General features: G+C 45.0%; 1 protein-coding gene across 10 annotated transcripts in view; it reads left to right on the top strand.

Annotated features, from left to right (window-relative positions):
- Window positions 1–14,056, top strand: part of Ntrk2 (neurotrophic receptor tyrosine kinase 2) — a 315,342-nt gene that overhangs the window by 172,596 nt on the left and 128,690 nt on the right. For 8 of the 10 annotated variants that reach the window (XM_063276070.1, XM_017600456.3, XM_063276069.1 and 5 more), the window contains one exon: window positions 3,687–3,875. In XM_063276070.1, coding sequence (XP_063132140.1) covers window positions 3,687–3,875 — 189 coding nt within the window. Of the gene's footprint in view, window positions 1–3,686; window positions 3,876–8,134; window positions 13,894–14,056 lie in introns of those variants that run through there. The other 2 variants (XM_008771427.4, XM_006253507.5) reach the window with 1 other exon arrangement.

The raw sequence follows: 14,056 nt of genomic DNA, 5'->3' as shown, positions 1-14,056 counted from the left end.
AGGTGGACGTAGCAAGGAGAGGAGAGGAAGAGCCTTTCTTATTGCTTCTATGAGAGGAACCAGGGAGACAGAGGAGGCAGTTCTAGGGCTGGCTGATTGCAGTAAACCTACAGGCTCCGGATGTCTATGCTCTCTCGAATTCTCTGGTCTTTGAGTGATAAGGCAGTTGGATAATGACTGAAAGGTGAAGACACACAGGGAGGTGACTGGAGATGTGGCCTATGTTGGTCTGTGTGTGGAAGATGAACTGGTGGCCAGGCATGTGCTCTATCTAGAGACTGAGCAGCAGCCCCCAGGGTCCAAAGCACCAGGCCAGAGAAAGCAGAGACTTCGGGCAGTGCATTCAGTTGCTGAAAAGAAGAAATCCCTCCCTCCTCTGAAGGCATGGTTGGAATTGAGAAGGAAACTTATTTCCCAGATGGCCATTTTAATCACTGGAAAAATATGTTCAGTTAGACTTAGAGACATCTAAAAAATCAAATATATATGATATGTTATCCCGTAGCTCTAAAGAGACAAAGTTGTCTCTCTGTACCTCTATTTAAACTGTTTCATCTTGAAATAAAAATTAGCTAAAATGTTTCCATGTATTCCACCTCCTGTTTATCAGCCTTGTAATTAGACCTAACTACCCCAAAATTCACCAGCTGCGACACGCCTAGCAATTTGAAACTCTGCGTTAATATTATAATACAGTTTTCAAGTTCTCATGAGTTTCTCTTAACAAGCTATGATGTGCCTCTGACTTCTGTCTCCTTCTTTGTGATGTCTGCTCAGCCACGTGCACAGACACACAAAGACACAAATCATAAGACACGCACAGTCTGCTGTCAAATTATATAGACAGTCATTGTCCCCATCGGGAGCTTTTCTCCCCTCCCAACTTTGCTGTGCTCCGCGTTCCGTTATATTAAAATGTTCGTAGAAAAACGGTCTTCATTCCCACAACCTTGGCAGCCATATCAATCTTCCAGGCTTTGGAAAAGTCACTAATGAAGGGAACAGCAGTTGTATTAATATTCCTCTGGCGGATTGCTGTGGTTTGTGATACTCCATTTGTCAATGGTGACTTTCTATAAAGTGAAAAGGCTTTTGAAACATTGTATCATTCTCTAGCAGCAGAGTTCAGGAGCTTTGGTGTGAGCGCCCTGTCCTCGGCTCTCATCCCTTTGCACTGAGTTATATGAGGGGCAACTGTTAGCTAGTGCATCGGGGAATAAGGAGCATGCTTTGATCAGCGTGCTAGGTTCTTGGAGAAGTCTCCATTGTCTTCTACTCAAAACACAGAGCATTGCTCTTTTTCTTGCCATCAAACTGGGGTCAGAGAATAACCGAAGTCAACGTGTTTCTAATTACAGTTGAGGCTCAGGAGGAGCTTTGTCACAACATGTGGAGTATTTGATGATGACAACTTCTCCATCTCTGGGAGTCAAGGTGGAGCCTGGAATCTTTTGAGAAATACATGGCCTTGACTGCACCTCCCATGGGAGTTACGAGGGTTGCAAGCTTGGTAGTTGGTAGCCTTCAGGAAGGGAACAGCTGCTCTGGGGACCTAGCAAGAGATTCGGCAACAAAAAAGGAAAAAGCAGCTTTACTGACAATGTACAGAAATGCAAGCATAACACATCTCCATTCCCATCACTGGCTCGGAGCTGAGTGAGCGAGGCTTGTCAGAAAGCATATCACAAAACAGGGATGGCTGGGGACATTAGTAAGAACTTGTCCTTACAGCTATTCTTGGCAGCACTCCCATCGTTTGCGAACACAGATGAGCAAGACACAAGACAAGCAGAGCCAACCGGCGGGCTTGCCTTGGCTTTGACAGTTGCATGGCTTCTAAGTTGGCTGTGTGAGGACATGTTTGCAGCATCAAGCCGGAGCGTCTTACTAAACACAGCTTAAATGTATTCCCATTGAGAGGCCGCTTAAAAAAAATCACTGATAATAGCAAAAGGTTCCCCTCCTGCCCCCACCCCTTGCATACTTTGTTTAAGACGCAGACTAGCTGGGGATTGTCCAATGGTTATCACTACAAACGCTAATAATCCCCACGGGGAGGAAAATGGATCTTGGAGTTGGGTGGGCGGATTATTATTATATTGAATAGGGAGTCAGACTGTATCAGACTCTGGCAAAACAACCTTTGCTTTTGTAATTGCTTTGCATGGAAGTAATTAAGGCTGAGGAGAAAGTAGAGAAGACACAGAGGTACTGATGCATGCTGGGGCCAGGGTTGTAAACCCACGCCCTTGGCCAGAAGAGCAACACAGACTTCTCTTCCTTAGCAAGTGTTTGCCTTGTCTGGGTGTTCGATTCTTCCCTCTCACTCTGCCTGATTCCACCCTTGCTCTTTTCCTTCCTGTCTTCTCTGGGGGACAGCATGCTCATTTTGTACACTTCATATGCAAGCACATGATCTGTGTCTAAAAGACTCGGCTCCCACGTGTGAAGTGCCTAATCACTCGATATTCAGCGTTCTGGAGGACTCTTCTCCTATGTTTTGATCTTTGTGGACCCCCTTGGGCTGACTTGAGTTGTCAGTTGATATGGTGGTTGGGCAAAAGGTAGTGGGGTGAATACAGGGTCATGGATCCTGAGGCACTGGATTAAAAAATGAACTCTCATATTAAAAATACTGAGCTATTTCTATAGTATAAAGGGAACTCAATAATGTCAGGGACTCTATCCACTACTATATGTGAAGCACTTTTGAGTTTGTAACGCATTTTCGTACCTCACCTCACTCCAGTCCCATATAATAACAACTGGGTACTCTCTAGCACAGTCCAGTCCCCACTGTGAGCAAATGCAGAGGCACAAAGAAGGTGTATGAAGTGTGAGGTTAGGAAACTCAGATCTCCACGTCTGCAACACCACTTTCATCCCCCAGAGAAACAGGTGTCCTGAGTTTGTGCCAGGAGTTCAGTGACAGGGCGCTCCTAAGGTGTGCATGTAACCTCGGATCCTGGGAGCTGTGGGTACAGCTACAGAGATGGAAATGAAGGAGTTGGAACCCTCACATGCTGCTGGTGATTAACAACATTGTGCGGCCACTTTGTAAACCAGTTGGGTAGACCCTCAAAATGTCTTCCCTAGGATTCACCAATTTCGTACAAGATCACTGGGAGCATGTGTGTCCCCACAAAAATGTGCACATGTGTGTTCAGAGTTGCAGTGTTCTTATAAGTCAAAGAGTCCCAAGTCAAGGACAGAGGGTTAGGTAAACGGTCCACGCCATGTCTGTATAGTTTATGATCATTCAAGAATGAAAAGGAAGTAAAGGAAGTATTGACATGTGGCAGAGAGAGAGAGAGACAGAGAGAGAGAAAGAGAGAGAGAGAGAGAGAGAGAGAGAGAGAGAGAGAGAGAGAGAAAATGAGTTAACCTTTAAGACATGATGCCAAGTGAAAGTCACGAGTTACATTGGCTGCACTTGTGTGGAATGCCAACCCTTGTTAACTTAGAGTAGGAAAGTAAATTTGTGGATGTCTGGGACTGGGAGTGAGGGGAGTGGGAGATAAATACTAACCAGGGCCTGGGAAATATCTTAAAATTAGATTGTAGTAATAATCGAGACACTGTGAACATACCAAAGCCCGCTGAAATCGCGCATTTGGAGAGTATGTGGACTAAAGTTCAGCCGAAGCCACTAAGTGACAGAATGCCTGTGCTCCTTCCAACTCTAGGCCCAGCTTCCGTCATCAGCAACGACGATGACTCTGCCAGCCCTCTCCACCACATCTCCAACGGGAGCAACACTCCGTCTTCTTCGGAGGGCGGGCCCGATGCTGTCATCATTGGGATGACCAAGATCCCTGTCATTGAAAACCCCCAGTACTTCGGTATCACCAACAGCCAGCTCAAGCCGGACACATGTAAGTACGGCTGTTCATACTTACTGACCCACTTGCTGCCTAGCTGTCCCAGTGACTATGTTTATCAGAGCCTCTCACAAGGCTGGCCGAGGGCCGAGGGCAGTGGAATCTTGGAGGATCGCACACTCTTTGGCCTCTAGGCTAGATTCTTTAACTTGTAACTTAGGGGAATTCTCAGGGTTTGTCTCCTGCCGGGCTGGGAACTGGGGTAGAAGTGAACTCTTGGAATCCATTTTCCATGATCATTTGTCAACATGGAGTTGCAATCAAAGCACGCATATCTGGAGAAGGATGGAGACGAAAAGCAGAAGTGCTGTTAGAATGCACATCACTTACAGTTGACGGGCAGTGGATGTAACTCAAATCTGGCTTATTGGAAGCAATTAAAGCACTCATTCTAGGCAGCCGGGAAGGCTCAGTGTGTCGTACAGGTGGTATTGATTTGGGGATAGTTCTGCGTTCTTTTCTCAGCCCTAATTTCTAGCAGCATGGGGCCTTGTGATGTCACAACAGTCACATCAAGAAGTATGGGTCTAAGAAGGAGAGTGACTTTTACTTTTAATAATTACGTTAACCTTGCAGCCTTTACTAGCAAGGTTGGGCTATTCTCCTGTCTTCCGAGCCACTGAACAGATATAAAACATGGAGCAAGACCTTAAGAGCAGTTGAATATTCAAAGCAAAATGAGCACACGCACTTTCTCCATTGGAATACAGGCCTTCTCTCATGCATGCATAAGAGGCCTTGGGGGCTAGGACATTAGGTGGTCTTCATCCAGGGCTCTCTGGCAATGCTGAGGTGGCTGTCCTCTGGCTAGATACCCCTCCACAGCCTGCCTATGTTCTGCTTCCCTTCACTCTCTCGGAGGTTAAGAAGGACAATTGTAAAGTTGGGTTTGAAGACTGATACTTTGTTGAAAACCCATTGGATGAGAGGGCTTAGCAGTGACGTCTCTCTGCATACAAGAAACATGTGTCTCTTCTTTCTGTTCATTTACTTCTAATCTCAAGGCATGTTTAAGATTGAAGTTGGAACCAGGTATCAGAAGTAACAGTATTATAAGTTTGTGATGTGTGAGACTGGACCCCACCAACCATTTTAGCTGAGTTTGTTATAATGACATGGTGTGTACACAAGGATGCTTAAAGATTAGTAAACTCCTTGAACATTCAGTGTGGTTCAAATTCCTGGTGTTCTTATTCTAATAACTATGGTATGGCCAAAGGGAGGAGGAGATATTGTTTAGAATTAGGCATTCTTGGTGGAATCTGGCATTGCCAGGGTTACTTCAGATGTCTGCCCAGCAGACACAGCAAATGGCAGTCAAATATGAAGAAAAAGCAGGATACTGCTGTAAGAGAATCTGGGGTCTTTCCCTTAGGAATATATATTTTAACACCACCTCCTCCATGAAGAGTAGGCTGTGTGGTACTCCAGCAACCCAAGGCTGGATAGTGGAGTTGACGAACGTGAAGTTGGCTTTCCTTCTCAGTGGAGAGTAAGGCTGAGTTATCAAGCAGAGACCATTGCTCCAAAGTGTCCAAAAAGAACAAATGAGCAAAAAGAGTAGACACACTAATGTGGATGGAGGCAAGAACAAAGGCCTCGCCATTACACCAAGAACCACAGGCAACCAAGGAATGCTGAAAGTGGAAGAAATCGTCTTCACTGGGGAAGAACACATCAATTGATTATCCAATATCAAATGATCAACCCTGAAAACATACATACAAGCAACATGCAGATTGAGCTGGTTGTATATATTTAGGAATATATCTCTATCTTCTATCTATCTGTCTGTCTGTCTGTTTATCTATCTATTTCTGTCTGTCTGTCTGCCTGCCTGTCTGTCTGTCTATATCTATCTGTTTCTATCTATGTATCTATAGATCATCTATCTGTCTGTCTATCTATCTATCTATTACCTTTATATTTATGGACAGACTGATATAGACATTATATATGATATATATGTAACGAATTATATATAAAAACAATTAATGAAAAACAAAGCCATGAATATGAAAGAGAGCAAGGGTTGGTTATTTGGGATAGTTTCTAGGGAGAAAAGGAAAGGGGGGAATTGTAAATTATGTTATAATCTCGAAAGATAAAAGAAATAATTTTTAAAAAGAAAACTTCCTTTCTTCACGGGGAAGTTGACTATGCATAAGAAGTGGGTGGATGGCCGCAGAGTTTGTGTGCCCAGAGTTTGTGTCTCCCTCAGAGTCCCAAGAGGAAGTTTGCAAAAGTCATCTCTCCTCAAATCGAGAATCCATGGGGATTTCAGAAGATGTTTTGGTTATTTCTGGAGGCTTTCGGTTTTGTGGCTTAGCTCTGATGTGCCACCCACACATGGAAGGAATAGATTTCTCCTCAGCTTCCAGCTTCTGGCCTGGGCCCCAGAGCATCGAGTCTCTCTGGCTTCTCCTTCTGTACAAAGTCTCACTGAGCCCTCCAGCCTTTCAGTCTCGGTGCTATCAGACACATCTTATCTTACACAATCTGAAACTAGCCTTTTTCCCCCTCCAGACTTTGTCTTTGATGATTTTTGGAAACAGTTTTAAAAAGTTACAGATCTTCCATGGATACTTTGTCAAAGGAACCCAGACAAAGGGAGATTTACCTCCCCCGCCCTGTGTACACGACATGGCTTCATTCCAGTCTGTTCACTGCCTGTGTTGTCCTGGGCTGTGTCGGGGTATGGCCACATTTGACTGTGTCTCCGAGGTCCTGCTTAAGTTCAACTTTAGCTCTTGGAAAGCAGCAACTTTACCTGCTACCCATAACCTAGCACAGGACATAGTGGGTCTGTGACATCAACCGATGTTGACAAGATGTGGCTATCTATTCCTGAGGTATTAGTTACCAATGGATTTGTAACAAAATTTCTTCACAGTCCCTTTTCACTTGTTTCATTTCTACTAAACTTGTGTACATGTTCTTTTCATTAGATATACTTTTAACAAAGTAGTAGGTAACTTAATTGGATTTTGACAATTTTAGTAAAACAGGATTTACAAAGTCGCCTTCGAGTAAACAAGCTACAGTCATCCCAACTGACCCATTTCAAAGCTCACTCAAGAGACCGGACATGCAGAGGTCTATCTCGCTTTAGGTCCACGAGATTCTGAGAGGCTAGTTTCAGATAGGTGATTTTTATCAACTGTCCTAAATAAACCAACTTCTCATAACCCTTCAAGGAGGACTCTTCCCAAAAGATGCTTTGATGATGACAAAAGAATTATTATGAAGCTTCTGAAGATAGCTTAGCTTTTCCCCTCATGCTCTTAAAGCAAACCGCACTAGACCGTGTATCACCACCATGGTCTGAATCTATCACAGGCTTGGACCAAACACTAGTATGATAACTGGTCTTTCCTGAAACGGAATGCTATAGTCAAAGATTTTGAATATAGACTCCACGTTTTATACTACTGAGAGAAATCTGTTTCCAGTCACTGAAGTGTAAGGGTACATTCTAGACAGAGCATTCCAGTACCTTAGGTACCCACTGGTTTTGTGCAGTACTTCTGTGGTGTAGGAACTAGAGGGCTGGTGGGAGTGATGGCTTGCTCCCTGACCGCCATGAGACTCACTAGGGAGGCTGAATTGGAGTATCACATGATCAATACAGCGTGATGAGCACTGAGCTAGGCTGTGCCACAGTAAGGTCTTGTGTCCAATTTTCAGGAATCTGGCAAGTTAATAGGAACAGGGTATTAATGGAAAAATAATATGAATTAATAAAGAATGTACCAGGACATGGGTCTGGTGTGACCAAGTGCTCCAAATTTCCTAGAGGTAGGCATTTGTGTATGTATGTATGTATGTATGTATGTATGTATGTATGTATGTATGTATGTATTTGAATGGCTCAAGATGTCAAAGGCTAAGCAGGGCAAGTAAGAATGCCTTAGTGTGAATGAGATGAGGCTCGTGGACTGCTAGCACTCCTCTGAGTTGGGCCTTAAGGCCCCCTGCTGTAAACACCTCAGTTGTTAGACAACTCTTGGAAATGGCTCTGCCAAAGTGAGAGACCATCATTAGTTGGGGATCTTTAAATAAGTCACAAGGTCGCTACCATGAGGAGTCATGAGCAACCACGCCCTTTGACATACTTTTGTGCTATCAGGAGCCATGTGGTAATTTTCGTTTACCAAGTCCAGAGATGGTTTGCAAGATTCTTAGAGCACTGTGAACAGAGCTGAATTGCTCCTGTGCACTTTCCAATAGAAAGTCTGTCTACTTTATTGCAGGGCCCAGAGCTTCCCCCAAGACCGCCTGATAATAATTTGGTATTTGGAGGCTCCTGCATCACTGCAGGAAGCAAAGGAGGCTAAACCCGAGCCTGCCGGAGGAGAAGAGTTGTATGGTTATCTGCAAATTCTGGCCAGACAGCATCTTGAAGTCACTCCCTAGCTTCCATAACTAGCCAAGCAAGAAGTGGCCTTCCCAGGACAAAGCAGAGTACTTTAATGACTAACCCCTCAAAGTGCTGTATCACTTAAAACTATAGATCACCTCCTCGATCGATCAGGATGGCGAGGGGGAGCTGAGGAGCTCAGCAGCATCAAGTCTGGAGTTGGTTTTATTCAACTAGTCTGTGTAGATGTGTCTGAAAATCACAGCGTCTTACAGCACGGGGTGGTCGGCCAGTAGGACTTACAGACTCGGTCCAAGGGCAGCTCTGTTGTTCTCTTCTGCTTGCCTCGACTCTTGAACTCTTGAGAGAGATTTTGGCAGGGTGCGATGGGTGCACATCTTCTGAGCTGACAAACAGAAACAAAGCCCACTAACCAGCAAAACCCCCAAACTGTGTCTTGAGTTGGTGGATGGGGATGTGTTTTATCTAGAGACTTACTGTTGTTCCCAGAGTCCTGTTTCCTTCCACAGCAGCCTTGTGATTTTTCTTGGGTCCTAAGCCATGTGCCTAAACTTAAGTGGGGTTGTTTCTAAGACACACCCTCGTATACTTGTCTTGAAGAGCATGTCCTCTGCACACACTTAGGGCTAGCCACTCTTAGAGGCAGATGCATAGCAAGGATTTTAAAAGGTCTTTTAAAAATTGACTTTGAAGGTTGACTTTATGGTCAAAGAAATGGACATTTATTGGCTCCCTGCAGTCTGGGTCCCATGTCTCTTCAGGCATAGCTGTGTGTTTCCCCACTCCTCCTGTGCTTATTAGACAATTGCATAGGTAGGCTCAGGCTCACGGGCCAGCCAGGGTGCAGGAAAGTGGGTGTTCTAAAGAGAGAGGGCATTTGAGCAGTAATTCAAAATGTCACAGTGTCCATGTCTGTTTCTCTTAACCACAATGTCCACTCTGCCTTTCTACTCCCAACAAAGGCAAGTGAGCGCTTTCGCAGAAGGACAGAGGTTTCCAACATTTGAAAAGCTGCTTTGAGAACACATGGGCGGAAGTTCTGAATTCTATTCAGGACTCTACAAGCTCAGGACATCAGAGAGCTGCACCAGGCCATGTCAGACTCCAGTGTAGTCACATGACTGAGGTCTCTCTCTGTGGTCAGGGCCAAGGGACAGCGGTAGAGACTTGATTTAGAGATCTTGACTATCTTTTACCTTGTTTTTTTTTTTAACTATAAAAAATACATTCTTATAAAGCACTCAATTGGCCAGATAAAAACTGCTTTGGGAATTGGTGGTGTGCCTTGGAAGGCTATAGCTTGCACTTTAAACAGTAGCTAAGTTTATTCTACCCAGCACAAGGCTAGGGTAGAAAGAATAGTTACTTCAGGATGCTTAGAAGTTGTTTCGTTTATTGCACATCGCGTTGACAACTCATCCTGTGGGGGCCACCATGGTACACTGCTGCATTCTATAAGTCCCAATACGATTCTTGGTGCTTTGGACCCCCATTGCTAAGTACAACAATCCGGTATCATATTCAATCTCAAGTCCAGACAAGATGGTGAGAAGCTATGGAATAATGCTTTAAAAAGCAGCCCACATCCCCCAGAAGAACGGGGAAATGAATACAGGCTGCATCATTCCATATACAGTGTAAGCCATATACCAAACTTCACTAGGCGAATATTTCTTAGCAAAGCACTTTGAAGCACACTCATAGCTAAGTAACATCATATTCTTGCCTTTTCACTGGGTGATACTGTTATTTAAAAAAAAGTGAGAGAGAAAGTAATAGCATCAATTTGAGGATACGTAAGCCTTCTGCAGAAAACGCCCTATGCTGTACTTGAGAGCTAAGAAACAAAACCAGTGGTGATTATGGATATAGGTTGAGAGGCCTTGCTTCTAGTCCAGCATCATCGGCCTGCCAAAGTGATCCCATGAGCCCCGAGCACATGAGCCGAGTCAGTCTGAAGCTTCCAAATCACCAGTGATGATCGGGGGTGTCCCAATATATGGACGGTACTGATGCAATTGGTTCACCCCAGTTGCGTTAGCAACATGCGCCTCATTGAGCTTCATTTCTTGCATGTGCCAGCAGATACAAATGTAAACCAGCAGCCTGCCTTGTATTGCTAAGGAGCACACGTTGCCCAGAATCTCTGGACAATTGGGTGCTCCTCAAGTAGATGGTGACACAGCTGAAGGTTGCAAGGCTTGACGCTTTACGAACTGTCATAAAAGCCTAGGCTTTCTCCTGGCGAAACACAATAGTCTCTGCCTTACCGATTCTTCCAGATTAAGAGGTGGCCCCATGAGTGGGCTGCTCCGAGGATCACTAGTTAAACTGGGACTCCGCCCCAATTCCTGGGACTCCGCCCCAATTCCTGGGACTCCGCCCCAATTCCTGGGACTCCGCCCCAATTCCTGGGAGGTGAACTGTCAAACCTTCGTGCTCAGTAAGGCTGCAGTACTGCTTGTGTTGATGTTGATTCCTTTGGTTTTGCTTTTGGTAACCGTAACTTCTTTCCTATATAGGATAAAACAAAAACAAAAACAAAAACTTTGCCGTGTCCCGCAGACAGGAAGAGTGAGGGAAGGACAGGACTTCTCTTTTCTCTCAGGTCACTAGGAGTACCATGCGGGTTTAGTCTTTAATTTGGAGAACTTTCTCCTGGGGTCAAGGCAGCAGCCCAGAGCGATGTTTAGTGTGACCTGTTCTCCGTGGCTGCATCTATTGCTGGGGGTTGGGGGTGCGCTCTATGTTCTGTTGGTTGGAAGCCTTTAGCTTCCCCTGTGGAAAGAAGGATTAGGAGATGGCACGCATAGGAAAGCAAAGAGGAATCTAAGTATTAGGGTGACTGCCTGTCCTGACTGGCTCGGGGCTATTGCAGTTCCCTCAGTGTGACAAAGTACAATTTTAAATCAGGACAGTCTCAGGCAAGCCACGGTGAGATGGTCACTCTAGTTAGTATAAACCTGATGTTTTTTTTTTTTTTAGTAAGACAGAATTATGTCTTAATCACTCCAATGGCCATAAAGTACCCTAAAATAAGATACTTTGAATTGAAAATGAAAAGTATAGCATAAGTAATATTAGTAGAAAACTTGAAAGACACAAGGAACAAAGGAGACAGTTTAGCTACCTATAATCCTAACAGACACAGCTGCTGACATGTTCGAGTTTGTGAGCGATCTGTCGCTGTCCAGCTTACTGTCCTACCCTTCATTCAGTGAGGGCATTGTTAACACATCTGTGGAGTGGGTTGACGGCAAGGTTGAAGAAGGATCTGTGTGTGATACCTCCAGCCTACTACCTCTAACGCGCTCGCAGTGCAGAGAGGTTGCTGTAGAACTGGGAGCTGAGCACGGTAGACACATCCCCTCTGGTGGAGAGGGGTCCTAAAGTTCAGGGAAGGGCACTCTCTCATGTGCAGAGTGTGAAGAAGATATGGCCCGTGTGTTGTGGGCTGGGGAATCCCTATAAACAAGAAGCTCTCTTGTTCTGACAAGGCAGACAAGGAGCCCCATGTTCAGGTCAACACAAGGTGATTTCTGACCCCAGTTCTATTTGTCCCTCAGCTGTAACTCAGGAGCACCATGGTCTCCTGTTCCCTGTCGAACTCTCCAAGAACCTGGCTGGCCCCTTCCAGGAGTCTACAAGATTTTAAATGGCCAGAATGGCTACTTTTCTAGTATCTGGCCACCTATTTTCTTCTCCGTGGGACTCCCGAGTTGGGAAAGGACCTCTAACAGGCAGGGGTATCCATTCAGACTTCCCTAAATGTAACAGAGCTGGCTGCTTGGATTTCTAGATTCTTTTCCATCACTAAAGCCTTCCTCTATGATTCTCTTGGCGTCTGCCTCAAGTTGGAGTCCCAGTAGCAAGACTTGTGCTCAGTAATGAGGTGTACAAAGGCATTTTGCTATTGATATTTCCCTAATGGCATTAAGGCTGTCAGGACCCATACATTCAGAATATACATGTTCTCATGATATGTGAGAGACTGGATCTGTGTGGTTTTCAAAAAGGGTTTTTTTGAAACCCAATGACCTAACCTAGTTCCTGGATTACCAGTTACTATGGGTAGAAGTCAGTCCACTTGTTACTCTGTTGCTCTCATGTAACGCATTCACTCAGCCACGCCAGTGACTTTCCCTACTGAGACAGAACCCAAGGCCGTTATTAGATGATGCTGGCATTTCAACTGAGTACCACATATTCCCAATGTCCCAAGCCTTCAAATTAGGGAATATTTTCATGAGAGGAGATTATAAAATGTCTACAGGGATGCTATCTAGAAAGTTTTCCTATAGAGTAATGGGTGTTTATTCAATTTATACTCCCCTCACCATAATGCTTCACTCACCATAATGTTTCACTCTTGGCGTAGATTGGCTTCCAGTCTACTTGCAAAGGAAGAAGTGGTGTGCCCAGGGCAGGATTGGAAATCTTGCTTTCTCCCGGGTACCTAGGTCTCAGATTTCCCCACCCCGAGAGTTTACTTCCTTGAATACAAACCCTTTTCCACCCTCCCCTCTTTTCCTGCCTTGGGGTTAATGAAGCTAATGGTTTTATTTCTTCCTGGTTCCCAATTCCATCAATGTCATTGCCTTATATTTGTAGAAATAACCATGAATAGCTGTTGCTTAAATGGTTTTTCCTTGTTTCCATGGGCAATCAGGGGTTATATGTTCAGAGTATTTCTTTTTAAAAGAAATTTGTCGTAAGTGAAGAGTAAACCCCCCTCCTTACACATAAGGCTTTCGTTTCATAACACCCTACGTCGACTTTCACAGAGGTGCTGGCACTGAAATAGGAAAGTGTGTTATGCAGATGCTCATGATGTCTAGCTAGCTGAGTCTTAGCTCTCTGAACCCCTGAACGTTGGGAAGGGAGACAACAGGCAAGTGGCAAAGGGACTAAGATTATCCCCGACTTGCTGAATTCCCCTCCTCTGAGTTTGTGTATGGTCTGCAATTTATACTCCCCAGTGTGTGTCAGTGGACCTTAACTACCCTGGGGTCTAATAGTTGATAAACTGGGACGTTCAGGTCCCCACGTGAGCTGCTTTTACTCATTGGCAGAATCCACATTGCAGCCTAGGAGGTCTTTGCAACAGTTTTCACCCTAGCATGAGAAGGAGCTTTGGGGTCGGTTTCCAGGTTCAGTTAAGCTATTTCCCACCTCATCCTCCCATTTGGGGTGAGTGAGTACGGGTTGGTGTTCCTTCAAGAAACCCTCACGTCCACAGGACTGACTCTGGGTAACGCTGCCTCCCCACCATAGGCAAGAAGCCCCACACTTCCTGAGCTAACCTGCCACTCTGTGGGTCAGGCTCTGGGGCTACATCGGTTCTTTTGAGATGGGGGTACGGATTGGGTATGGCTAGGGCGATGACACGGCTGAATGTTGCGTGGCTTCCTTTCGGTGGTCACAGCTCAAGCAACAGAGCGCACTCAAAACACAATGAGTACTGTCTTCCTCTGAGAAACTCCAGAGCTGGTCCACATGGATGGGTGGTCAGTGGGACTCAGATTATTTTCCTGGATTGATGTGTTTATGCAAATGAGAACTGCTTTACTGGAACTTGTAACGTTGATTATTCGGAGCCGAACACATTCTAATAAAGACAAGTGTGTCGGATGTCTGGCCTCCAGCTCTGGTTTTGTCGCGTTTCTTACATAGACTTGAGGGTATAATTTAGTGTTGGGATCTCTGGAAACATCCCCATAAAGTCCCCTAAGAGTTGTCTCCATGGGTGACAGTTGTCCCACAAAGCCCCTCTAGATGTCTTGTAGTTATCCCG

This window comes from Rattus norvegicus, chromosome 17, assembly GCF_036323735.1.
Source record: "Rattus norvegicus strain BN/NHsdMcwi chromosome 17, GRCr8, whole genome shotgun sequence".
NCBI lineage: Eukaryota > Metazoa > Chordata > Mammalia > Rodentia > Muridae > Rattus > Rattus norvegicus.
Note: the sequence above shows the minus strand (reverse complement) of the source record. Positions and strands in the feature narration are given on the sequence as shown.